Source organism: Lutra lutra, chromosome 11 (genome assembly GCF_902655055.1).
Source record: "Lutra lutra chromosome 11, mLutLut1.2, whole genome shotgun sequence".
Lineage (NCBI taxonomy): Eukaryota > Metazoa > Chordata > Mammalia > Carnivora > Mustelidae > Lutra > Lutra lutra.
Window position 1 is genome coordinate 17,097,103 of NC_062288.1, and position 27,361 is coordinate 17,124,463.

Sequence of the window (27,361 nt, forward strand, 5' to 3'; positions counted from 1 at the left end):
TATTTCTTCAGGATGACAAAACACATTTCCTCTACTTTCCTAGGCCTCAAATACTTGAAAATAATGACAGGACATGCCCCGAATCTTCTTCTTTCTCTATATAAAACATCACCAGTTAGTTCATCTTCATCTTTTGTTCACCAGACAGTTTCCAAATTCTTCCGCAATCCAGTTCCTTGCTCTAAACATATGCTCCAGGCTAGTTTGACAACTCCCTCCTCATGATCCAGGTTTGACCTGTCTGGATAAAGTGGGACATTTACCTTCCTTCTTTAAGAAGTTCCACTTCAACCTATGAGAAGTTTCTTTTTCTAAAGGCACTTCACACTCTTAACTGTGGCCCTCTCTACCTCTTCCATCCAATATTCTGTGGGCTCCTATAATTCCCAGGTATTTGTTGAATGAAGAGTGGATAAATTGGAGGGGTGGGTGAATGGATGGATGAATGGATGGACAGATGGATGAATGGATGGATGGATGGGTAAGAGTGGAAGGCATCACTTTGCTTTTCCTGTTCAGGGGCTTGAATATCTGCAGAGCAGAATGAAGAAATGAAAATGTCAGTCATTTTTTACTGAAAGACTGAGAACCCCTAAAGTGGTGAACACATGTTAAAAAGTGAAGTTAAAACAGCAAGAGCAAACCTGTGGAAATATTCACCAAGTCCAATCAAGGCTCATCCTCCACCTTTTCATTTCTGGCAAACTCTGATAAGCTTTTGACCGGCATTGATAAATGCCATTGGATGTAAAATACTTTTTAGACAACAACATCAGTTTGTTCTGATTTGTGTGAAAACCTTGAGAAGCCTGGTGACAATACATGTTTCGTTTGTTGAATCACAACACAGAGCTAAATATGTCTTTAAGAGGCACAGAAATCCCCGTGTTTCATATAAGGTGGGTATCCAGGAAGAATCCACCAAAACCCAATCTCTCCTTTCCTTCGTTTTCTTGTTTCAGATTTAGAAAAGAAGATCCAAGATCTGCATCTGAGTAGACAAGAAAAAGCGGAGCAACTGAAACAGCTGGAAGATCAAGTTGTTGCCATTAAAAACGAGATTGTCGAGCAAGGAAATCAATATGCTACTTGCTATAGTTAGGCAGAGGCGAAGGGTGAGTTACCTTTGCCTTCTTTCCTGGCTTCTGACAAGGAAGCCTGAGGAGCTGTGCTGAACTTGGGAAACAGAAACAGTCAGCCCTACCTCCTCCAGCTCCGGAGCCCGCTCCTAGCCAAAGATCTGAGCTGGACCAAGGAAATGCTGTTCCACGTGGAAGAGAAAGGAGGAAGTACAGACATCGTCTCTGGCTTCAGAAACCTTTCTTCTTGCCCTCCTTTCCCTTTCATAATGTAAAAATAATGTGTTACATATGACAAGTGCAAAATAAATAAGTATTCTCTTTACTAATTATCACTTCAGTCAAATGAACCAACGTGAAATAAGTTGCCTGTGGGGGGATGTGGCTTGCAGGAGGTAAAAGCATTACTAATCGATGGGCATCAAGTTCCGGTGAAGTGAAATGGGTAAATTCTAGAGTTCTGCTATACATTGTATGTGAGTCAACAATGTATTGCACACTTAAATGTGTGTTCAGAAAATAGATCTCATCTTAAATGTTCTTACAACAATAAAGCAGAATAAAAAATAAATTTAAACAAATTAAGCTAAAATACATCAATGTCTCTAACACTAGGATGGAATGAATCTGGATGGCATGTGCTACACTGGCCTGGGTTTTATTTTTAATTTGGATTTGCTTTATCTCTAAAATGATTATTCTGAACAAAATGCATACAATTCAAAATGTAATGTGTTTTTCCACCCACTTCCCTCTATATTCATTCTCTCAACCAAAGGGTTCTGTTTGCCCCAAATGGCACTGGAACAATATTCAAAAAGACAAATATTGAAGTACTACTTTTTGTAATTTGTCTGTAAGCAGATTTCCTGTAAAATGTGCTACTGATTTTTGAAAGACCAGCAATCTCATTGTTATTGTTTAGTGTGAAAGATCAGATTTTCTCATTTCAAATGGGTCTATGATTTTGCATGAACTTTTTTTTGCATGTGTGATATATAACCGAGCACCTTCGCTTCCGTTTGTGAAAGCCATCCTTCAGAGGGATTATTGTAAGGGATTTTGGCCCCACAGTTTTGAATAAGAAATAACAGACAGCAACATTGATGTATGAAAGAGGAAAGCAGCTGGAGCCATCTTCCTTAAGGACTGACTCATAAATAATGGGTTTACAATCAAGGAGGAGGTTTTAGAATTACACATAAATATGAAATTTCTTAAAACATACATAATTTAGGAAAACTGCAGTTTCCCTGGAAAGCCTGAAGAACAAAGTGAAATTTTTCTACCGGAAAGCCCACCAGAAATTTCTCTCGAACTTCCTGATTGCAATGCTCTATATATTCAGCACTTAGACATCTGGAAACTGACACACAACCTGAACCAGAGTTGCAACACAGTTGTCACAAAATCTAAGTTGTGTACTCCAGCATGGAGAGGGTAGAAGACACTCCAGCCTTCCCACCAGGATACTGACTTCCACCCGTGGACAGATGAGACACTTAACTTGACGAGTATGGTTATCTGTTTGCAATAGCAGCATTCAACAGTTCTAGCTTTGCAGTGGTAGGAGACTATGCAAGTAATAGACAGTGTGGCAAGGGTTAAAGAGGGAGGACTTTCTGTCCTCTGACGTGGAGGCTTTCGAGGTCACCAGAGGCAGAAAATTCCCCAGCCCTAAGGAAAGTGCTATGATCTGGGGAATCAAGTCCAAGAGCGAGAGATAAACTCCTCATCTACCCTGGGCCTCCGGGGATAAGGGATCGCAGCTTGATGAGGTCAGGAATGATGTGATGCACTTTGGAAAGATTGTCATTAAAAAGTGGTTATGCTTTCTAAACTTTGATGTGTTAAAATGATAAGCTTTGGATATCTTAAAAAATGTACCTACGTGAAACATCTTTTTCCTCAGATAAATCATTTCTAATTTCTATTACTTGCTGTATCAGTTGTTCAAGATGTGACCGAGGCAAAGATTTTGTGAAACAGTATCTTTTATACATTGCAAAGTCATCTGAAAATGTGTAGCAAGATATAACCTGAGATCCAGTTGAACCCGTATATTAAAAAAATAATCTTAAATACAGGGGAGAAAAGCTTTGTGAATAATCCATTTATTTAAGCACTACTTATATTAAAAATGCAAGTAATCCAAACAATACAAAAATTAAATATTATTTTACCAGTCTGGTTCTTGGATGCAAACATTGACATACGCAAACAGTAACAGCTTATTATGCAGGAAAGGAATCTCTTTAAAGGTAATCTCATAGGGGCACCTGGGTCGCTCAGTGGGTTAAAGCCTCTGCCTTCGGCTCAGGTCATGATCCCAGGGTTCTGGGATCGAGCCCCGTATCGGGTTCTCTGCTCAGCGGGGAGCCTGCTTCCCTACCTCTCTCTCTCTGCCTGCCTCTCTGCCTACTTGTGATCTCTGTCTTTCAAATAAATAAATTTCTTAAAAAAAGGTAATCTCATAGCACATAAAGTGGAAGAAATGACTGGGGAAAATGCAACCAAGGAAAATTATGCATCTGGGAATATATCCAAGATCATACCCCAGGAGCACTCCGGTGAGGATGCTAACACTCGCCCTATTGGACACTTGGCAACCTCCAGTTAACTCTCAACTGTCTTGCATCTCATGTCCCTCTCCCATGACTCAAAAATCCCATTTTAGATATTGGGAGAAATATCCAACTGCCTGAGCCTCTCCATGTGCCCTGACTGGGGGGAGAAGACAGAACATCTACCCCCTTTTAGCTTTGGTAGTGGGGCAGGGGGAGATTTCTCTCCACGTATCTTTGGATCTTCCAAGGTAGAAAGTGTTTTGATGGCAAGCATCAAAAACTTACAAATTTCCATCACAGTCCACCTTTTCCTAGTATGATACATTCTTCATCCAACATCTGATTCTAAAACAAAACAAATCCTTCTACCAAATGCCATGTTGCCTCTGCTCAGCCTTCTGGAAGCACATCCACCAGGTCTTCAAGGGAACCAAGCCAAAGTCCCATCGCTCACTGATGCTCTCTCCCTTTTCCATTTCTGTTACAATTCGGTCTCTGATGTCCCTCAACTGATGATCCAAACGATAGCATTTACCACCAACACACATCAAGTGTAGAGTCGTGGGGAAAGAAGGGAACTAAAAAGGAAATTAAACCCATTTTTATATTTTATAATGAATATAAATACATACAAAATTCACACGGGGAACACAGATTGAGTTGCAAACCTCATTTCTGTGAACTCTTCAAGAGGCTGCGTTGGGATTAATGGTTTTGCTTTCCTACTCATTCCCTCCTCCCTCCACCTTCAGCAAGCATCTCTTTACCAGGTAGAGTGATCCAAACCTTCTTTCCTGGCAATTCTGTCTCTGAAGGTCCTGCAGATACAGAGGCAAAGTGCACTTATATTACATTTTGCCCTTGGACTTGGCAGGACCAGATTGTCTAGACTGCAGTCATACCCTTCCCTGCTGCCACCGTGTAACAAAAGCTCTATTTCTCTATAAGAGTTGAGACCAATGACCCCAATCAAAATGATAATCCCCCCTTCTTTGGCCTGTTTATCCTGAAAGAGCTGGTTATTGGTAGGTTTCTAATTCAACGGTGCAACTGTTGTGTCATCTAGTAAAAACATACTTCCTTAGAGACTGGAGCCCAAAGTCAGGTATAGGGAGTAAAATTTTGCCTGTGAGGCATTTGAATATAATTGCGAAGAGTGTCAGATTTTCCCCCTCTCTTGGTTTTAGATCCGTGTATTCTGCATCGAGAAGCCTCCGTCAGTTTTCAGGGAAGAGCTCATGGCTCTGCCTTACATCAACATGAATACATGGTCTTTGCTTCTGTTATAATGACTCTAATAGTTTCCTAGGCTTGAGGTGAGTGCACACCAACCACACCTGCCCGGCACTGGGAAGTCTGTCGTGGTGTGTGAGGGACTGACTGGAACAGAGAAGTCTACACTGAACTCCATGTGTCTCAGAGCAGCGGTGGAGGGAAGGGCAGGAGATAGAGAGTCAGGATTGAGATGGGGCATAGTGACCGGGCTCAAGAGAGACTGACACAGGCAACACTCAGTGACAGGGCAGCAGACAGGATCGGTGACTGTGACTGTGGAAGGGAGAGCAAGATGGCGGAGAGCGTACCAGGTCCATCACACATGGAGTCTGTGGCCGGTAAATGTGAGGAAGCCCTGTTACCAGAGGTCAGAAAGAAACATTGGCAAACCAGCTAGTCTCATCAGAAAATCATTGTGAAGATCAGGAAACATCACTATGATGGAGCCGGTGTGGTCCATTAAGGAAACAATTCTATCTTCTCCTAAATTAGAAACCAGTCTCAGGTGAGAGGCAGCTCGGGGCCAGGAGTTAAGTGCCCTTTACCCACAGCACCAAGGTGGCAAGATGAAGGGAAACCAAAAGAATTGCTGTCCAGGGACGCCTGGGTGGCTCAGTTGGTTAAGCAGCTGCCTTCGGCTCAGGTCATGATCCCAGCGTCCTGGGATCGAGTCCCACATCGGGCTCCTTGTTCTGTGGGGAGCCTGCTTCTCCCTCTGCCTCTGTCTGCCTGTGCTCGTTCTCTCTCTCTGACAAATAAATAAATAAATTCTTAAAAAAAAAAAAGAATTGCTGTCCAGTATCTACTGTCTTCCTTCTTTCTTTTGGGAATAGGACTCCTCCATTTCTAAACAGGCACGTGGCTGCCTAGTTAGAGAAACTACTTCTCAGCTTCCCTGGCAGTTCAGTGTGACCATGTGACTGAATTCTGGCCGGGAGGATATTTGTGAGAGTGTTATGTGCGACTTCAAGGATACAACCTTAAAAGGAAGCTGTTCAACCTCCGTGGGAAGCAAGAATAATGACCCCAGAAGATATCCATGCCCTAACCTCCATCGCCTGGGACTATGTTATGTTACACGGCAAAGGGAAATTAAGGAGGCAGATAGAATTCTGGTTCAAATCAGCTGACCTTGAGATGGGGCAATTAGCCTGAGCTCTCCGGGTGGGTCCTGTGTAACTTTAAGAGTCTTTAAAAGTGGAAGAGGAAGGTGGAAGAGAGGGAGAGAGAATGAGGGGTGGGGGCAGCAAGATACCGGCAAGAGAAGGACTTGTTCTGACATTCCTGGCTCTCAAGACAGAGAAGGAAGTGGATCCCAGAAACTAGAAAAAGCAAGGAAAGGGATTCTTTCCCACTGCCTCTGGAAAAAAACACACCTTGATTTTAGCTGAGTGAGACCTATGTTGGACTTCTCACCTACAAAACTGTAAGATAAATACGTGTCCTCTTAAGCTACTATGTTTATGGTAATTGGTTATAGCAGCAATAGAAAACCAAGACACTCTCAATCTTTTTCCCCTTCAAGTGGGCCAGAATGTGGCGAGTCGGGTATACCCATGTAGATGAGAAGAATACTGGTGAAACAGGGCAAAAGAAAGTGAAATCCCTAGCTGACTACCAGTCAGGATGCAGGGTGCAGATGGTACAAGCTGGAACCGTTTAGTAAAGGGTTGGTGGAGGAAAGTTATAAAGGTAAGAGCAGCATGAGACAGGGAGTCCTCATCGGGTGAGGAGAACGGGTGATGATGGAAATTGGAGAGAGCATGTAGGAAGGCCACTTCCTATACTTTAAACCAAAAGACCAGGCTGATGCTGCCGTGTAGACCAGCCTCCTGGGGCTTAGAGGCGGCAAAATGACCTTGTGGATTAAAGCTGTCTACCCTTGGTTTCCCTGGACTGCCTGCCAGCTTGAACTTGTGCAGGAGAGAAAAGCAAACCTCTCGTGTGATGTCACTGCGACTTCAGTCTCCTTTAAATCCCCCAAACCAATATCCCCTTCAGTATCTCTGAGGCACTAAGGGAATCCAGTCCCTCTCCAGACTGCTGCATCAGTCCCCTCTCTGTCCCACAGCATGGGCACAGGGGCACCAAAGGGCAGGTGAATTCTGTCTTGTCCCTTACATGACCTTACATGATTCACAGCCTCTGAATTTCATGTCTTCATCTCCTTCAGCTGTGAAATGTTAAGGACTATGCCTGGTCTACCGCCCAGGATCACTCACAGGTGGAAGGGCTAAGAGAAGAGTAAGGTATTCCTGAAATCCTTCAGAGACCTACTTCCTAGCAATCAGAGAGAGAGAGAGAGAGAGTGTGTGTGTGTGTGACATCCGCACTTCCCTTGTGCTCAGGTGCTCCTGCAGTGTTGCCTGCCTTAAAAGCCTGATTCCTGGGGCACCTGGGTGGCTCAGTGGGTTAAGGCCTCTGCCTTCGGCTCAGGTCATGGTCCCAGTGTCCTGGGATCGAGCCCCACATCGGGCTCTCTGCTCTGCAGGGAGCCTGCTTCCACCTCTCTATCTGTCTGCCTCTTGCCTACTTGTGATTTCTGTCAAATAAATAAAATCTTTGAAAAAAAAAAAGCCTGATTCCTCTCTCCACCAAACTGGACTTTTCCTTAAAGAAACTCCCCCCCAACCCCCACCTCGAAGTCGTCCCTTTCCCGCTTAGCTGCACTTTCTCTGAAGTCTTCTCTTACCTCGAAAGTTTGCTGATAAGCCTTATCTACCCGGATAGTAACTTATGGGAGGATGTAGAGCACGTGTTCCTGGTCAATTAATCTTCGACAAAGCAGGAAAAAATATTCAGTGGAAAAAAGACCATCTCTTCAATAAACGGTGCTGGAAAAATTAGACAGCTATGTATAGAAGAATGAAACTCGACCATTCTCTCACACCATACACAAAGATAAATTCAAAATGGATGAAAGACCTCAATGTGAGACAGGAATCCATCAAAATCCTAGAGGAGAACATAGGCAGTAACCTTTTTGACATTGGCCACAGCAACTTCTTTCAAGACCTGTCTCCAAAGGCAAGGGAAACAAAAGAAAAAATGAAGTTTTGGGGACTTCATCTAGATCAAAAGTTTTTGCACAGCAAAGGAAACAGTCAACAGAATAGACAACCCATGGAATGGGAAAAGTATTTTGCAAATGACAAGATAAAGGGCTAATATCCAAGATCTATAAAGAACTTGTCAAACTCAATGCCTGAAAAACAAATAATCAAATCAAAAAATGGGCAGAAGTCATGAACAGACACTTCTCCAAAGAAGACATCCAAATGGCTAACAGACACATGAGAAAATGTTCATCATCATTAGCCATCAGGGAGATTCAAATCAAAACCACATTGAGATACCACCTTACATCCGTTAGAATGGCCTAAATTGATAAGATAAACAAGTGCTGGAGAGGTTGTGGAGAAAGGGGAACCTTCTTACACTGTCGGTGGGAATGTAAGTTCGTGCAGCCACTTTGGAAAACAGTGTGGAGATTCCTTACGAAATTAAAAATAGAGCTTCCCTATGACCCTGCAATTGCACTACTGGGTATTTACCCCAAAGATACAGATGTAGTGAAAAGGGCCACATGCACCCCAATGTTCAAAGCAGCAATGGCCGCAATAGCCAAACTGTGGAAAGAGCTGAGATGCCCTTCAACAGACAAATGGATAAAGAAGATATGGTCCATATATACCATGGAATAGTACTCAGCCATCAGAAAGGATGAACACCCAACTTTTGCATCAACATGGATGGAGATTATCCTGAGTGAAATAAGTCAAACAGAGAAAGACCATTATCATATGGTTTCACTTATCTATGGAAATAAGGAATAATATGGAGGACATTAGGAGAAGGGAAAAAAGAAGGGGGGAAAATCAGAGGGGGAGATGAACCATGAGAGACTGTGGACTCCAGGAATCAAACTGAGGGTTTTAGAAGGGGGATGGGTGAGCCTGATGATGGGTATTAGGGAGGGCATGGATTGCACGGAGCACTGGGTGTTATATGCAAGCAATGAATCATGGAATACTACCTCAGAAACCAATGATGTACTGTATGGTGACTAACATAACAACAACAACAAAAAAAAAACACATGTTCAGGCACTTCCATATTCCTTACAAAACTTAGCACCATGTAGAACATTCTAAATGTTTGTTCACTTACATATTCCATAAATCGACTCCAAATTGTTGCAATTCAGACAGTCCTGGGACCATCCCTGAATGAAAAAGTTTTCCACTGTAACATGAAACCAGCTCAGCATATGGGCCAGCCCCTCTAAAAGTGTGATTGAGAACAATGCAAGTCTTTCTCTCCATATTAAGAGGAAACCATGTCAAATGGCAATCCAATCCATGCATAGGACAAAAGAAATCCTTTTCTCCATCTCTCTCCGCTCTCTGTAACCACCACCCTATAGCAGCTAACTGAAAATCATTTCTCTGGAAACTTCTCGGCTGTAAAAACTCCTCCAAAATAAGCTCTCTGCTCTTTCCTCTCAAATCTGGTTCTTCCCTTTGCACTTGGTCACTCTCTCTTTCCCTCTGCCATGGATGTTTGTTTACAAGATTGTTGATATTTTCCAAGCCACGGGGCCATAAATTAGGGTGTGCCACCCGCAAAGGAAGGTCATGGCCTCACAGGCAACAGCCACACTTCCCAGGCAGAGCTCACTGGGCCAAAGGGAAGGAGCACCTTGCTTTGCATTTAGTTAGGCTTTGCAAGGAGAAAACGATTGCATTAAGTGGCTAAGCAAAAAGAACACATGTGAAAAACATTTTTATATATAAATATGAAAGCTTATATATTTACATAAAAGATTTATGCAAAATTTATGTAAATACAGTTATAATTTTTAGTTCCTCAGTAATCCTTAGACATTCAACAAACCAGATTAATCAAACCCTCCTGCGTGCAAATCTCCCCCACCCATTCTTCTCTTTCCTTGCCTCCAATCCACCCCCCCACTCCCCCACCCCCCTACCCCCCCTCCCGCCAAGCCTGAGTAGAACTTTTCCCATTCACCTTCCGCTTCTAACTAAACATTCTTGGCCAGCCCTGATTCTCATGCTCCAGAAAAATTACCAACTTTGGTGACCAATAACCACCGTTTTCACAGGCTTTTTCTGTTATAAGCTTTTAAGGTTTTTAGGAAAAGAGACGCCCGCTTGCCCTTTACAAGAAGACAGTCCCCTGTTTGTTCTCTCCTGTTTCCTGCCCTCAAACCCTTGACAGCGCGCATTTCCTCCCCTTCTCCCTCCAGCATAAAGCAGACGAAGCATGACTCCTCTTAACAGGTAGTTCAGCCATCAGCATCTAGCTTTTCTCTACTGGGAAATAGCTTGAAACCACATATAATCTTTACTCATTAAATGCTTTGGCCATTCTAGAAGGCTGCTCCTGCCCTACCAGCCCACCTCTGACTCAGCCTGCCGACTGAGCAAACTTGGTTAGGCAAAGCAAAGTTACCACAATCTCTACTAAACACATTAATCAGGACGTACAGGATTTTTGAGTACAGTGCTTTCTTCCTGTTCATATGAATTATGAGATTTTTTTTTAAAGGTTCAGTGTTTGACCTCCTAGCCATATTGACATTGTTCCATGTACAACCATGGTTCTTTGATGACGAACACCAAAGTCTAGGAAATAGGGGGCTGGCTATGTCTTATCTTATATTCTCTGGGTGGTAACAGATAAAGTTTACTGTATTCAAAGTCCTCTGGTCCTCCTTACGTGGCACCAAGAATTAAAATTTAATCTTTGGTACTGGTACTTCCTTGCAGGAAAGACTTTGAAATAACCCACAGAGCGTTCATAGTTAAGAAAAAAAATTCTATCAGTGGAAGATAGTCCCTCTAATGGGAAAAACTATAAAATGACTATCTGAAAAGTTCTAGAAGGAACTGGGCAAACCCTTAGAGATGCTGGCTGCAGGCATCTCTCTGGAGCTTTTGAGCATGATCTTCTCCCCAGTCTTGACCCTCCTTCAGAAAGAGGTTTAAGGAATCCGAAGTGCAAGAGATTTAAAGACTTCTCTCACCCCCCTCCCTTCACTTTCAGAAGAGCATGAAGGTGACCTAAGCGGGGGTCACACAGCTTGTTGACAGAAATGCCAGAAGGTGGGGGAGGGGTGAGAGCAAACCTCTTCCAGGATGATATTCGCTCTATTGGACCCTTTCTTTCAAGACCACTTGCTCTTTTAACTGGTCTTAGGCTCTCTGAAATGGTCCATCGAATATAGGAGAACATTTTCTTCAATTGACTAACTTATTTTTACATAAATGGCCTATCTTATGAAGGATTTCACAGAAAGCGATTCTGTTAGAAAGAAAACAAAGGTCAAAGTGGCTTACCAAATAGAAATACTTTATCCTTGATTTTAGTGAACAAACATGTCTAATCTTGTAGGACTAGGAGGTCTTTTAAGAGTAGCCAACTAATTGGGCACCTGGGTGGCTCAGTCGTTAAGCATCTCCCTTCTGCTCAGGTCATGATCTCAGGGTCTGGATCGAGCCCCCCATTGAGTCTGCATCGAGCTCCCTGCTCATCCCGAACCCCGCTTCTCCCTCTCCCACTCCCCTGGCTCATGTTCCCTCTCTCACTGTGTCTGTCAAACAAATAAAATCTTTTTTTTTTTTTTAAGATTTTATTTGTTTATTTGAAAGAGAGAGATCACAAGTAGACAGAGAGGCAGGCAGAGAGAGAGAGGGAAGCAGGCTCCCTGCTGAGCAGAGAGCCCGATGCGGGACTCGATCCCAGGACCCTGAGATCATGACCTGAGCTGAAGGCAGCGGCTTAACCCACTGAGCCACCCAGGCGCCCAAACAAATAAAATCTTAAAAAAAAAAAAGTAGCCAACTAAATGAGCATGTAGTTGTCATCAAACACAATCAGCAGAATTATTTTCAGTCTTCAAAGCTTTCCAATTAGTTCTTAAAAACAAAGCAACAATGTAACAAATGACAAGTTAGGCCAAATTTAAACTCTTACATCTAAAACTTATTAAAATAGATGTGTATTCAACAAAATTCATTTGCTTTAGTAGTTGTAGGTTTATTTTGTTTTCCTACATAAAGAACTATCTGATTGGGTGTAGAGGTTATAGAAGATACACAACCAATTTCTAGGACTGTTTAATAACCAAACTGCTGTCTAGATTTTTAGCCCTGTTCAAGTGAATTTTGAAATTAATCCAAGTTTTTTTCTTGATTCTCAACTGAGCCTATTAAAATCTATCACTATACTTGAACTTTCTAGAAAGAAATAGGAATGGAAGTTAAATGGAGCCTGAACATCTAACAGCTAAACTAGCGTTTGAGGATTCCAGAGATTCGTACCATGGGAAGAAGCTCAAAGTTTGGAAAGGCTATAAACATCCCATATCTAAAGATAAACACTTGGGGAATCTTTATGACATTCAGGTTTAGCTCTGTGTTGGCCATACTGAATTATAATTCATCCAGGGAAGCAAAATACTAATGGAAAAGATGAAATATTTGGGATTAAAAGAATAATTCCTTTCATTTGGGAAGCGATCTAAACTTTCTTACAAACCAATGTAAAAAAGTTAATCTATGGGGCGCCTGGGTGGCTCAGTGGGTTAAAGCCTCTGCCTTCGGCTCAGGTCATGATCCCAGGGCCCTGGGATCAAGCCCCACATCGGGGTCTCTGCTCAGCGGGGAGCCTGCTTCCTCCTCTCTCTTTGTTTGCTTTTCTGCCTACTTGTGATCTCTGTCAAATAAATAAATAAAATATTTTTTTAAAAGTTTATTTATATAGGATAGGTTTCTCAAATTGCAATTTTCTTTTAAAATCCTGGTTCTGTCCAACTCTTCATACCACCACCATACATTCTACACAGTAGATATTTAGAGATGTGTATTCTAAAATTTCGCTTTAAATTCCATTTTTCCTTCTATCCTTGTTGGGGGCTAACTCTAATAGATTTAAACATTTATAAACATGTTTCTTTGTAAGAAAAAAAATCAACTTTCCACTGTGAATACAGTTGACTATATTTTGACTGGAACATAAAAGCAAAGGAAGTGGTTACAAAAAACTAATCACGGCTATTCAACATTGTATTCAAACCCAAATAGACCACAAGAGTTCCCACTCTACTCAAACTCAAGTTTCTATGAAATACCTTTATGTTTTAGGGATATCAGCAAGCTTGATCTCTTTTCTGATCTGTTTTCCTCAGTTTTGACTGGGCAGAAGACACTCTTTGCAAGGGTGTGAACATTGCAATACTTCCATCTAAGTTACAGAGTTTATTAAAGTGACTTCATTTCTGAACATAAAAGGTCACTTTGGAGAATGCAATCACAGGAAACTAGCTTAATTTAAAAAAATTTTAGAACAGGGACTATTACATGTTCATTATGCAAAAATATCATAATATAAGGGGAAACAATGATTTAATATTTGGGACTATATGCAGGCAATTCCTGGGTGTTCTCCCTTTTTAATCCCTCAAGAAATGTGACATACATCTACATTTTTTTTTCATGACTAGAGCATACTTTCCCCCAGTCATATCCTAAAAAAAGGCCCCCACCTTTTTAGGCAACTGTCTAGCATTCCATTACAGGGGTCTAGCATAATTACTTAACCGAAGTGGCCATCAATTGGGGATCAGTCATTTCCAGTTTCTCTCTTGTTTAAAAACAATAGTGTAAACCTCTTTATCTGCCTAATTTGGCATATTTTCCCACAAAGTTATGTGTAATTTAAATTTTAATATTTCAGTTTGCCCTCCAGAAAGGCACACAGTTACCTTCAAAGGAATTAGGTATGTTAGTGCCCTCACGAACCTCATGACAGATGACACGGGAAGACTCAGGGACCTTGACTTACCATGATCTCATCATTGCCCTACACTCTCCACAGCATGCTGTAGAGCACGGCTGAGCAAGTTTGTGGTGAGTTAACATTATGTATTCTCCATAATACTTCACAGAAAACTCCTCACTTATATTTCCCGTGGAATAAAATGTCACGTGCTATATATACATAGTACTAATGTATATTGGGTATGACTCATCCTGGCTGAAGAATTACCTGTGAATTATTTCTCCCCAGAAAGCACAATGGGCATAGTTCCAGGCACTTATTGAATGAACGCACTCAATAAATATCTGATGAGCTCTTTGCTCAGTGCTGGGGAAATTAGGATGCTCTTAAAGCACTTAAAATTGAGCAAACACAGAAAATACACTCTTCTAACAATCTGTTTGGTGGGCATTCATTGTATACCAACGGTGTGTTCTGTGCTGGTGGTAGGGGTATGGCAGTGAGGGCGAGAGACGATGTGCCTGGCCTCATGTGTGGCAAAGCTGGTCTAGAATAATCTAGAGAGGTCTCTTTCGGTTGGTGTATGTCCAAGTATTCTACCTGGGCCGTGGAATTGAGAAGGTTCCACATGTGAATGTAGGTAGAGGCTGTCTTGGCAGAGAAGAATGAAGAGTGAGAAGGCATTCCAGGCAGAAGGAACTGGATGAGCCAAAAACCAGGGTTTAGGTTTTGAGAATAGTGAGTGTGTGCAGGCAAGAGCTTGGTGGGAGTGGAGGCTGACAGCTGGGAACATAGACATGAGAGTAATTACATAGGGGCCAGATTTCTAAGAGCCAATAGAGTGTGCTAAGACACCTGGTCTTTGTCCTTGTTTCAGAGATGACATTAAGGAGCCCTGTCATGTCATTTAGGAAATTCATTGGTGACTAGAAATAATTTTAATTTTCTACCTCTTTGAATTTGTATTTTAAGGTAAAAACCGAGACACGGCCAACATTTATCATATGCTTTATTCAAAGTATAACAAACATTGATACCTAAAAACAAAAATAAAAAATTTTGGGTTATAATCTTTTGTTATTGTTTAATTACACTGGTTATAGACAAATAGACTGTTGTTAAAAAAAATTAAAACCTCATTTAACCCCCATCCCAAACATCATCCCTATCCCTTCCTCGAAAGCACCCACCATCATCTGTTTGCTCTGCCTCTTTCTAGAACTTTATCATTGCCTATTCCTGTATGCATGTGTGTATGTGTTTATAGAAATAGGGCATTGTAATGTTCCTCCTTCCTCTTCGACTTCAACACTTGTGGGTCTTCTTACCAATAGTGTGTCCATGTCAAGACCACCCTGGCTGTCTCACAGTGTAGAACATATACCATTAGCACATAGCCGTGACTGGCACATAAAAAACACTCAAGAAATGATAAAGGATGAGAGAGAGAGGTAGCTGCTAAGGCCTAGGGTACTAATTACATAGATGACTGGAGCGGCCAAAGTCCAAGTCCACACTAACCAATGGCCAGCATTTCGATTAGAGTCCTGAGCTGATGTCAGAATCGCGGGCTCCATAGACCATGCTTTCCAGAGAGGGTCCCCGAGACCTCATTTAGTCAGAGAGGTTAATAGCAACATTCCATTAGCCATCTTGGAAAGGGCAAACACATCCTACAACTTTTTGGTCTGGCAAACAGCCCAATATGTGAAATAGCACCTGACTTCTTCGTGATGTGATTTAAAATGCAGCCTCTCGCCTCCGGGTGGGCTGCCCTTTCCAGATCTGATCCCCAGCTGTGGCAGCACCAGACACAACAGAAGAGCAGGCTTATTCTTGTAGAGGGGCCGAGGTTGTAGAGTTAATGCTTCTAGAAGGCCCACAGCACTGCAGTTGGGAACAATGAGGCAGGACTGTGGCTATCAGAGAGGGCATGCCTTTTAACCAGCCTTCTTATCACTTCTGAAAGGAGTTCACGTCAAAGACTGCATCTACCCAGGGTAAAAATACTGGATTGGAAATTAGGAGCTACTCCAGTACTAGCCATGAGGAGTAGTGGAGCGTTCAACTTGCTAACTCAACCTAGTGTCCTGGATCAACCTTGGTAAGAATTAACAACTCAAAACTGGGAGCTAGGTTTGCAGCAAGAGTACCTTTGTACCAGGGCATTTCAAGCCCTGGTACAAAGATATTCCCTGAACCGTACTACAGTCAAAATAGAGGTTAAATAAATGCTTTTTTTTTAAGCTTTTATTTATTTATTTGACAGAGAGAGAGAGAGAGAGAGAGAGACAGTAAGAGAGGGAATACAAGTAGGGGGAGTGGGAGAGGGAGAAGCAGACTTCCCACTGAGCAGGGAGCCCGATGTGGGGCTCAATCCCAGGACCCTGAGATCATGACCAGAGCCAAAGGCAGATGCTTAACAACTGAGCCACCCAGGTGCCCCAATGCTTTTTTTTTTTTTTTTTAAGATTTATTTATTTTAGAGAGAGCAAGCACATGGGTGAAAGCTGGGTGGGGAGAAGGAGATAGGGAGGGAGAGAGGGAAAGATAGAATCTTTTTTTTTTTTTTAAAGATTTTATTCATTTATTTGACAGAGAGAGAGATCACAAGTAGGCAGAGAGGCAGGCAGAGAGAGAAGGGGAAGCAGGCTCCCTGCTGAGCAGAGAGCCCAATGCGGGGCTCGATCCCAGGCTCCTGAGATCATGACCTGAGCTGAAGGCAGAGGCTCAACCCACTGAGCCACCCAGGCACCCCAGAAAGATAGAATCTTAAGCAGGCTCCATGACCAGCATGGAGCTGGACATGGGACTTGATCTCACAACCCTAAGATCATGACCTGAGCCAAAAGCAAAAGCCTGACACTTAAACAGCTAAGAAAGTTAGGTGCCCCCAATAAATGCTTTTTCATTCATTCATAAGCATTTCTGAAGGACCTACCATGCACCGGGCATGGGACTGGGAACTCATGAGGGAAATTGGACACTTCTGGGACTCTCTGGGAACTGAACTAGGCATTTTATTTTTATTTTTAATATTTTTTTAATTTTTTAATAAACATATAATGTATTATTAGCCCCAGGGGTGCAGGTCTGTGAATCGCCAGGTTTACACACTTCACAGCACTCGCCATAGTACATACCCTCCCCAATGTCCATAACCCAACCACCCTCTCCCTACCCTCCTCCCGTCAGCAACCCTCAGTCTGTTTTGTAAGATTAAGAGTCTCTCATGGTTTGTCTGCCTCCTGATCCCATCTTTTCATTTATTCTTTTCCTACCCCCCAAGCCCCCCACATTGCATCTCCACTTCCTCATAGCAGGGAGATCATATGATAGTTGTCTTTCTCCAACTGACTTATTTCATAAGCATAATACCCTCTAGTTCCATCCATGTCATCAAAAATGGCAAGATTTCATTTTTTGATGGCTGCATAGTATTCCGTTGTGTATATATACACCACATCTTCTTTATCCATTCATTTGTTGATGGACATCTAGGTTCTTTCCATAGTTTGGCTATTGTGGACATTGCTCTATAAACATTCAGATGCACGTGCCCCTTCGGATCACTACGTTTGTATCTTTAGGGTAAATACCCAGTAGTGCGATTGCTGGGTTGTAGGGTAGCTCTATTTTCAACTTTTTGAGGGACCTCCATACTGTTTTACAGAGTGGCTGCACCAGCTTGCATTCCCACCTACAGTGTAGGAGGGTTCCCCTTTCTCTGCATCCTTGCCAGCATCTGTCATTTCCTGACTTGTTAATTTTAGCCATTCTGACTGGTGTGAGGTGGTATCTCATTGTGGTTTGAACTAGGCATTTTAAATGGAGAAAAACAGAATCTGGACTTAAAAAGAATAAAGGAAGAGTTAAAAAGTTAAAATATTAGAATATAGAAAGTCCTTTTCTCCTCCTCTGGCTATTACTGAATTTCAGCATCCTTACAAAGTCAAGGGAAGTAATACCATCAACTGAAATAAAATTTTCAAAATAATCTTTAAAAGTACAATTTTAGGTAGATTGCTATAAAAGGTGAACAGAATTTAAAAGTTTTTCTAAAACTTAACTATCAGATAGTTAATCAGATTGGTGATTTTCAAGCAACACTTTTAAAACAAAAAGCAGACCTCAAATTTTAGATGCCAGTGTATTTTGTCCAAGTACATAGCTCATATAAAATTTTTAAAAATATTTCTAAAGTAAATAGTTATCATGATTTCTCTTAAACTTCCAGTTCTATAGACGTTTGTGACGGTAACTATCATAGTTGCAAAAAGCTGACCAGGGAGACAAAAACTCTTACTTTTAAAGGTCTTAAATTTTATTATATGTGAACTGGCAAGAATTTGTGGTTTTTTTTTATTTATTTTTTTTTAAAGATTTTATTTATTTATTTGACAGAGAGAGATCACAAGTAGACGGAGAGGCAGGCAGAGAGAGAGAGAGAGAGAGAGGGAAGCAGGCTCCCTGCCAAGCAGAGAGCCTGATGCGGGACTCGATCCCAGGACCCCGAGATCATGACCTGAGCCGAAGGCAGCGGCTTAATCCACTGAGCCACCCAGGCGCCCTAGAATTTGTGTTTTTTACATTCTTATGCCACACCCCTCTCAGTAGGGCACTCATGAACGAAGGTAAAGATAGGATATGCCAGAAAAATGAAACTAGATCATGACAAATAATCAAATCTTAAAATGTTTAATTGACTACATTTAAGTTAATCCTGCTATGAATCTAATTAAATGAGAAAAAATTTAAGAGCTTTGCTAAGGCTCTTGAGCTTTACCTCAATCATTAATCTCTCTCTTATTCAATTTTATTTTTATTTTTAATTGTAAAAAAATATATATTTTATTTATTTGACAGAGATAGGGAGAGGGAACACAGGCAGGGAGACTGGGTGAGGGAGGAGCAGGCTTCCCGCTGAGCAGGGCTCCAGGATCATGGCTGGGCTGAAGGCAGATGCTTAAGGACTGAGCCACCGAGGTGCCCCCCTATTCAATTTTAAAGCTCTGGGTTAGCAACCAGATGCTAAAATCCATAAACAAAGAATAAAGAGTGAGCTGAAAATGTGTCCTAATTAAACTGTTTCTATGGCATTCCTGTTAAATATAGATAAGACATTTTTAAAGAGGCTTGGAATTCACAGGCATAGATGGGTACAAAGTGTCACCCTACCTCCAGCGGGATCTTGCCACCTTTGCGGGAGGTGAAGTTCAGTGGGTAAGCAGCCTTTCAGAAAGCCTATGAAGAAGCATGGATGCGACCCCTTTATATCTCTTTAGTGACCATTTTAAAACGTTCAAATACAGACTTGGGTCCTCATTTGTGACCTATTTTTGACATATTTAAGAATAGATGACTGTTTTTAAGACAGTAATGATAAAGACCTGCTTGAATCATCGTGGTAAACTAGGTCAGGTTGCTCACCAACACCCCCTCCCCACCACCCAATCTCAAACCACAAACAACAAAGGTTTATAACTTTCATGCTACATAGCCACGAAATTGTCTTGGCTTGGGTAATGTCTGCTGGCTTCAGGCATAGCTGGATCAAGATATTCCAAGATGGTCCTTAAGGATCTGCCCTGTTGCTTCCCTCCATTCTAACTTCCTATGTGGTTAGCCCTGGTCTCAAGTGGTCTCCACCAGTTCCATCCATATGATTCTAAGTCCAGGGAGAAAGAGATTTTTCTCTCCCACCCAAAAACCGCCAGAAGTTGTCTAACTGGAAAATTTGAGTTGTATACCCATCCCTGAACCAAATACTGGGAAGAAGAAGATAGAAATGCACTGAATTATTAGCCTGGAGCCCATGGAGGGATTGGCCCCGTCCAAATTAGGTGGGCTGATGGTGTCAAGGGACTAGTCCCCTCAAAAAACTCTGGGTGCTGTTACCAGACAAAGGGATGTTACCATAAGCCCAAACAGCACTTTCTGTTGCATGGTCCGGAAGTGCAAATGCCATGACTCTGCTTGATTCAGGCCTTCCCTATTCTAGAAGGTGACAGCACCCCTATGTGCTCCTTTAATGGTTCTAAGAAAGGGTTATTCAATTTTTATTACATATCCAGCAAGCAGATTTTGAGGGCATTCCGTACACCAAAAACTCTGTCACTGGAGGAAAATCTAAATTCCAATAAAATACAGTGCCTGCCCTCAAAGAGTTCCCAAGCACAAAGGGCGTTTGACACAAAATTATAAATTCCTGTCCCACATATTATAAAAGGGACATGTAGGAAGTGCTCTGTGACATTTGTTCTGAATTTTCCTGGTCATTGAACATTCTTTTCTTTAGCTCACTTCAGAATCTCACAAAGTACACTTAAATCTGATTTTTCAAAATCTAGTATTGTTCATGAGAACAATATTACGTGAACAGCCAGGTTTTAGAACCTAAAGGTCAAAGTCTAGAATGTGCCATCCTTGTTTTATGTCAATCCAGGATTTAAAATGACATCCATAAGTGGCATTCTAAGACTATGAAGGTGACCTTGAAAGCAGGTTTTTTTCCTTCAAACAAACAATGCCTCAGAAAGACAACTGTTACATGGTCTTTGAGACAGAACAGCCAACAATTTGCAGTTCCATCTGCCATTCAAATGCTGCAGAATTTTCTAGTAAAGACTGCCTTATGCTGAAGCAGGTCAGTCCAGGTGAGGACACATGTGGAACGGATAAGAAAGGAAGGGTCGTGTCAGCAGGAGTAAAGCTTCGACAAGCTCCGCTAAAAAAAGTGATTCATTCTTCCTAAATTTGTAACATCTTCAGAAACCAGAGGAAATCGTATGAAATAGAACAGAGAGGAAGAATTTGTTCATGAGTGAAATTTGGAAGTATTCCTAAACTGATCTCAAGTCTGGTGATATTTTTTTTTCTACTTGAATAGAAATACACTTTAGGTAGAAAGTGGACATTTAAGACTTAAAGAAGTGTTCAGAACATGGAGACTAGTTTTTATTTAGTTGCATTCAAGAAACATTTATTGAGCACCTACAATGTGCCCCTGTCACATTAGGTAATGTTTATGCATAAATCAGTGTTACACAATACTTGGCCTTGTCTTACTGTCTATTGGAGATAAGGGCATAAACAAATAGTTACAGCATTATGTCATTTACGCTGAAACAGGCTTTTACAAGGTGCTGGTGGACAGAGTTGGGGGTGGAGAGAGGGAAGAGAGGAACTCTGTTTAAGTGGAAGCTTTAAAGATGCATGGTAGTTCACTAAGCTGATGAGTTCAGTGGGGGTCCATGGAACAGAGGGCAGAAGTATAAAGTATGTCCTCTACAGGCAACTTCAAGAAGCTCATATGGGCAGAGGGAAGCCATTGAAGCCTTTGGAGCAAGAGAATGACTTAATCCAAAGTGTGCCTCAGAAATCCTTCTGGTGGTGATAGGGAGGGTTGGACAAGGAGAAGGGGAGAGTTTGGAATAAACACGGCAGCTAGGGGTGGAGGGGTTGGTTCCTGCAGGGGTTCAGACCGGACATGAGGACAGACTGAACTGAGGCAGGGTGATGATACTGGGACAATGGGAACATGGTGGCTAGTTGCTAGTGAAGTAGAAAGGACAGGAGCTAGTGACAGGGAAAGGTAAGGGGAGGGAAATAGTCAACACGAGTCCCAGGCTAGACTGCCTTTAAGGATGTGGGATCTGTAGAGTCTCAGAAGGGTCCGGGGCTTGGTTTAATGCTCTGTCAACATCTTGAAACCATTAATTTTTGAACAAAGGGCCCACATGCTCATTTTCATTCTGCACTGCCCTCTGCAAATCCTATAGCAAGGTTTGTTCCCAGGCTTGTCCTGAGCTCAGAGGTGGATCACCATGCCAATAGTAGAAATTAGAAACAGAAGAACAGATTTTGTTCTAAGAGGGATGGGTGGGGAGGGGTCACTTTTGCAACACATGTACTTATGGGCCATCAATGTAGAGCTATTTAATAGGTTGTTAGAAATTGGATGCAAATTTCACGCAGGGTACAAACTAGTTACAGATGTAGGGAGTACCAAGCCTAAGGTGGTGGAGAGGTTGGGCTTGGATGAGAGAGTTCAGAGGGAAAAGAAGCTGGAGATGGAAGCTTTGGGAGCATCTATGTTTAAAGGAAAGAGAAATGGGAGAGGGGGCATTAGAGTCCTATGGGAAAATTTTGGAATTGTGTCCTGAAAGTGAAGGAAAAAAGTCTCAAGAAAGGAATGTGAGATAAGCCACAGAGACCCAGTAGGGACAAGGGCCATTGCACTTGGCAGTAAGAGGGTCCATGGTAATCACTGAGACCAGTGGTGAAGATGGAGGTCCTATTATAATGGAATGAAGGAGCACCGAAAAGGAAACAGAAATGAGAGCAGACAATCTTTTCAAGTACCTGGGCTAGGAAAGTCAAAAGAAGGAAAAGAGTTGAGAGTGTTGAGAATAGAGAAATTGGTTTGTTAGGACGGGAAATCGAGTGGTCTACATGTGAGAGCCTTGTCCTTAGCAGGTCAGAGGAGGGCACAAACTTCCAAGACAAAAGTACATTCTGGAATGGGGAATGAAGACAGACAAATTCACAGATGGAATGGTCAGAGGGTGAATGCGTATTCTATACATTAGTCCCTGCACAAATGAGTTTAAAAAACAAACACACAAACCCTCAACAAATCACTTAACTTTCTCAGTAATGTTAAGTTTACATCCTGAGAGTGAGATGGTCAGGGTTTGAGGCTTTAGAACAGTGCTGAGGGTAACTCTTTACAGTCTATGAGAAGAACTGACCAGGGACAAATACCACTGGTGAGTAGCAGGGAGGGCTCCGAGGCTACCAAAGCAGAAGCCAGTCTCATAAAAGAGGCAGAATTGAACGATGCTTGCCATGTCTATGGATGAAAAACTAATAAGCAACATTGGCCCAGGGTATTAGAGCTCAACCAGGGGAAAAGCATTTCCTCTGAAATTTTTTTAAATTAAGCTCTGAAGACACTCCATGGCCATCACAAGGGCATGGCCCTTTCTCTGTGTTGCGGGGCTGCCCAGCCAGCACCAAGGATCCTGGGCATTTTGGCGGGGGGGGGGGGGGGGGGGGGGGGGGGGGTGGTGGTGGTGGTGGTGGTGGTGGTGGTGGTGGGCGAACCGATCAGAAGGCTACCGCAGGGCAAGTGCTGATTTAGTGAATAATTAATGCATCACCAAGACCTGAGGCTCCTGACTCCCACAGCAGAAAGGAAGTTTATAAACCCATAAAGCAGCCTTACTTTGCGGTCTAATGATTAAACTTTCCCTGGGCCCGATTTCATTGCAGCTCAGTTAAAAGCTGACCAACGAGCCACTTAAACCCTTCCCCCTGGGATAATTAAAAACAAGCAAAGTCTCCTGGCTGGGCTAGCAACTGCTGGGACTCCCCCCCCCCCACCCCCACCCCGTGCAGGGCACTTTTGCGGAAAACGTCAGCTTTGACTCCATCCGCTGCACCAAGGCAGCAGAATTGGGCTGGTTCGTGGAAGGGTGGCGTTCCGCCGGCCCCCTCTTCCCTCCCCAACTCCCAGAAGGTGGGTGAGCTTCTGTTCACCCCTGATCTAACCAGACAGGTCGCACACAGTGTCATTAGGAGCCCTCCCCCACCCCCACATCTGTACACCATGGAGCTCCTCTCTAGAATCGCCGAGGTGGCGCTTTGCGGAGATGGCGAAGTGTGTCTCATTCGTGGCTGAGCCAACGCTGTCACGGTGACATGGGAAAAAGCCTCACCAACAATGGTGTCATTCGAAAACTTACCTGAATTAGAGCCATTGCCTGGAAGTAGGTAAGAAGTAGATTTTTAAAAACAATTAAGTGGGTAATTCGATGCCGTGGCCACCTGGGTGGCAGGAACTAAAGGCAGGTCCCGAATAAATACACGTGCGCGCCCTGGGAGCCCAGTGAGCAGCAGTTTTCCCGGCTTCGCGTGGAGACCTTGGCGATGCCGCGTCCAGCCCAAGCTCAGGGATGCCGATTCCTTGTCTCCGGGCCACAAACCTGACAGGTCGACCCTCTTTCTAAAGGGTTAACCTGCCTTCTCCCTCGGGCGGGAGTCTGTGGCCCCGGGTACCCTTTCGTGACTCACTCGTTGCAAATGTAAACGCCCGAGCGCGCGGTAGGTCCCGCCGGGCCCCCCTCGCGCCGCGATCCCCACACCTACCTCCGCCACCAGCCCAGACGCCGCCCGCCCCCCGCGCGCCGCGCACCCAGGACAGCCCGGAGCCCGCGGCGACCGCAGGCGCGGCCTTAAAACAAAAGAGGCGCCCCGGGAGGGTGGGACCCGGACCTCACCCCCTCCTCGCCCGGCGGTGGCCGCCCGCCCCCTCAGCCCCTGCTCTCCGTGTGCGCATGAGCGGAGGCGCCTCCCCCGGTTCCTCCCAAGGCTAAACTTTCTAATTCCCTTCTTTGGGCTCGGGGCTGCCGGCGGCGGGGAGAGCGCTCGCACCGCCCGGGTGAGGAGGACAAAGTGGCTGCGCGATTTTCTCCCCTCCCGACCCTCGGACTCCCCGCTTCCGTGGGAGCGGCAGGAAATGGAAGGGCCCCTCTCTTCTCACTGAACATTTGCTTTTTTTTCCCCTCTACTTCTCCAGAAAGGAAGACGAGGGGGAAAAGGGCAGGCGGCTCGGCCGGCGCGTTCTCCACTCCTCCGCAGGGGCTGTCCCCTCGGCTGCAGGGACTGGCCATGGGGCTGGTCCAGGTGTTCGCTTTCAGTTTCTTAGGTAATTCCGCGGACGCGGTGGTGGGGGGAGGGGGTGGGAGGAGGAGGCGTGGGTGGGAAGAAGACCCCGAAGGCGTTTGACCCTGCTTCGAGGGCGCCTGGACGATCGGAGAGGGACTGGGGTGGGAATCGTGCCCCGGGATTAAACGCCAGCGCCCTCGGTGGCGGCTGAGGACTGCGCGCGAGGATCGCCGCGGACCCGCAACCCGGGGGCTCTGTGACCAGAACTGGGGATCCGCGGCCCCTGCTCCGGGCTTTGCACCTTCGGCGGGTTCATGGTGGGTCTCTCCACTGCGGGGGGTGGGTGGGGGGACATGCTTCCTGGGGTCGGCTGGGAGCTTGTCGCCGAGGGCTTCCCTGGAGCCCATTTCCCGGCGAAGCGTACGAGCGGAGCGCAGGCTTAGTCCTGGGAACAGATTGGAGCCATGTGGCTTCAATTAACCATCGCTGTTTGCCCCCGGATGGCGCCAGAAACAGCTGGACCGGGTGCTTCCCTGGAATGACGAAGCGTTGAAGGCACTCCAAAGCCGCAGGGACTTGTCCACTCGCCCCTTGCTTGGGAAAGCGCCCCCTGCGAGTCCTGCTGCCTCGCCCCCAAAGAAGCGCCCGGGATCTCCAAGGGTGCACGCACGCACACCCACACATTTCCACGTGCACGCACACACGGTTTCACACTGAGGATGCACAGGCTGCCGCGTGCACGGAGGTTCATACACTCACCCCCCCGCCCCCCTACCGGCGCGCGCATGGATGTTTGGCCGCTCTCCTGCCTGCGCTTAGGTCCAGGCACAGGCACATCGAAGTGGCTGGTCTGCACGTCTACCTTTTGTGGCTGGAGCTGCTTCCCCCAAGGCAGATCTAGGTGGGCTTGAGTGTCTCTGGGTCTCCCGGGAATGATATTCTGGGCTGCCGGACCAACGTGATACCGTGTCTCTTTCCGAACCCTCTCCACCTCCCGGCCTCCTCCTCGCTCATCTTCCCATTGTGCTTTTTTCTGTGCATTCTGCTTTCTTTTGAACCTACTCTGTTCCCGCCCCTTCTTGTACCTTTCGCTTGCGCGCACTCCCTGCTTGTGTCCTACCCACTCCCCCACCTCCCGGGTCGCCTGCCCTTTTCCACAGCCCTGTGCGGAGCCAAAGTGTGCGCTCAAGAACCCGAATTCAGCTATGGCTGCGCGGAGGGCAGCTGCTACCCCGCCACGGGTGACCTTCTCATCGGCCGAGCACAGAAGCTCTCCGTGACCTCGACGTGCGGGCTGCACAAGCCTGAGCCGTACTGTATTGTCAGCCACCTCCAGGTGAGGGCGGAGATCCCAGCTCCCGGCTCTGCGCGCGCCTCCTCCCGTCTAGAGACCCAGGAGCCAGGCCCTGGGGACTCCACATCCTGCCAGATATCCAGATAGGAAGCGCGGCCAGTTGGGGAGTCCCGGGATTAGACTGGTTGCTCACCCTTTTTTGCTCCATCTCCGTTTGCACAGTTGTATCCGCCAAACATTTCCTGCCGCCTCCACTGCGGGCGCAGTCAGCTTGGAAAGGCAGGGCTACAGGCGACCGGGTCCCTGCCCCGGATCCTGACCCCAAGCCTTCAAAAAGTCCCGAGTGCTTAAGGTTTTGTGGTTATTTTAAATCTGTCCTCCTTAGAATGTGTGTAAAAGATAGTGTATCCTCTTTTTCTTATACTGGGTAGTGATCTTGGTTTTTTCCCGTTTCTCTTGGATAAAGGGTACGGGCAGCACCGACGGATACCTTGCAAGGTCATTCCAATCACTGACCCTGATTTTCTTTCCTGTGGTGTTGTTCCCCATCTACCTCCATTAGATACTTCTTCAGAATTTCCTGGTTGCCATGGTACCCTGACAGAGAAGGACCCAAATGAAATTTCTGGGTGCCTTCTAACAACCGGGCCAGGATCTTAGATTTCAAAGGTCACATTTTTACAAAGTCAAAACTATATTTTATTATTTTTAAAAGATTTTATTTACTTGTCAGAGAGAGAGAGAGAGGACAAGCAGGGGGGTAGCGGTAGGCAGAGCAGACAGAGGAGAAGCAAGCTCCCAGGTGAGCAAAGAGCCCCATGTGGGGGCCCAAGACCCCAAGATCATGACCTGAGCCGAAGGCAGACACTTAACTGACTGAGCCACCCAGGCATCCCAAAATTAACTACCTAGAATCAGAAGCCTTTTGCTTAATTTTTTTTTTAAGTAGACTGTTATTTCTTTTTTTTTTTTTTAAAGATTTTATTTATTTATTTGACAGAGAGAAATCACAAGTAGGCAGAGAGGCAGTCAGAGAGAGAGGAGGAAGCAGGCTCCCTGCTGAGCAGAGAACCCGATGTGGGGCTCGAACCCAGGACCTGGGATCATGACCTGAGCCGAAGGCAGCGGCTTAACCCACTGAGCCACCCAGGCGCCCCCTAGACTGTTATTTCTGACCTCTAAAGCAAGCAAAAGTCAGTTAGTCTTACCTGCTTGCAAGTGCCAGAGCCAGCTGCTCCAGTTTTGGTCCCTCCACTGCCTGGATACCTGCCCTTTGGGAGGAGGTCCATGTTGTGTGGTTTGCACCGCAGAGACCTTAAAATGGAGCCACTTTTATAAAGCCAGAAGAGAGCCCATTCTGGAGACTGGAGAAATTAAACCAGAGGAATGCGGTAAAGTGGATTCTGCTCCTTTGCTTCCAGGTTTACACAGAGATGTCTAGACTGCTTCCTCCTGATTAGAAGGGTGGCTATAATTAAACGTTTTTTTGAGTTCTGGTAATTGTTCTCCAGTATTAGTTTCCTTGACTACAGGTTAATGAAGGCAGTCGATGTTACCTTTTCTAATATTAGCATGTAAATCTTACCTAAAATATTGTGTTAACATTTACCTCGGAGGCGAGGACATCCTGTAAATGAATCACCAGATTCTGAATCTGGCTTTGACCAGAA

The 27,361-nt window shown here is 44.6% G+C and overlaps 2 protein-coding genes across 6 annotated transcripts in view; both read left to right on the forward strand.

Annotated features, from left to right (window-relative positions):
* The window catches only part of LAMB4 (laminin subunit beta 4), a 100,535-nt gene extending 98,896 nt beyond the window's left edge, over positions 1-1,639 (forward strand). For all 3 annotated transcript variants that reach the window (XM_047695850.1, XM_047695852.1, XM_047695851.1), the window contains one exon: positions 963-1,639. In XM_047695850.1, the coding sequence (XP_047551806.1) occupies positions 963-1,102 (140 nt within the window). In that variant the 3' untranslated portion in view covers positions 1,103-1,639. The remainder of the gene's footprint in view (positions 1-962) is intronic.
* A 21,845-nt stretch (positions 1,640-23,484) lies between these two features.
* Positions 23,485-27,361, forward strand: part of LAMB1 (laminin subunit beta 1) — a 68,684-nt gene continuing 64,807 nt past the window's right edge. For 2 of the 3 annotated variants that reach the window (XM_047695854.1, XM_047695856.1), the window contains exons 1-3: positions 24,012-24,170; positions 24,309-24,437; positions 25,558-25,733. In XM_047695854.1, the coding sequence (XP_047551810.1) occupies positions 24,401-24,437; positions 25,558-25,733 (213 nt within the window). In that variant the 5' untranslated portion in view covers positions 24,012-24,170; positions 24,309-24,400. Of the gene's footprint in view, positions 23,504-24,011; positions 24,171-24,308; positions 24,438-25,557; positions 25,734-27,361 lie in introns of those variants that run through there. The other variant, XM_047695855.1, reaches the window with a different exon arrangement.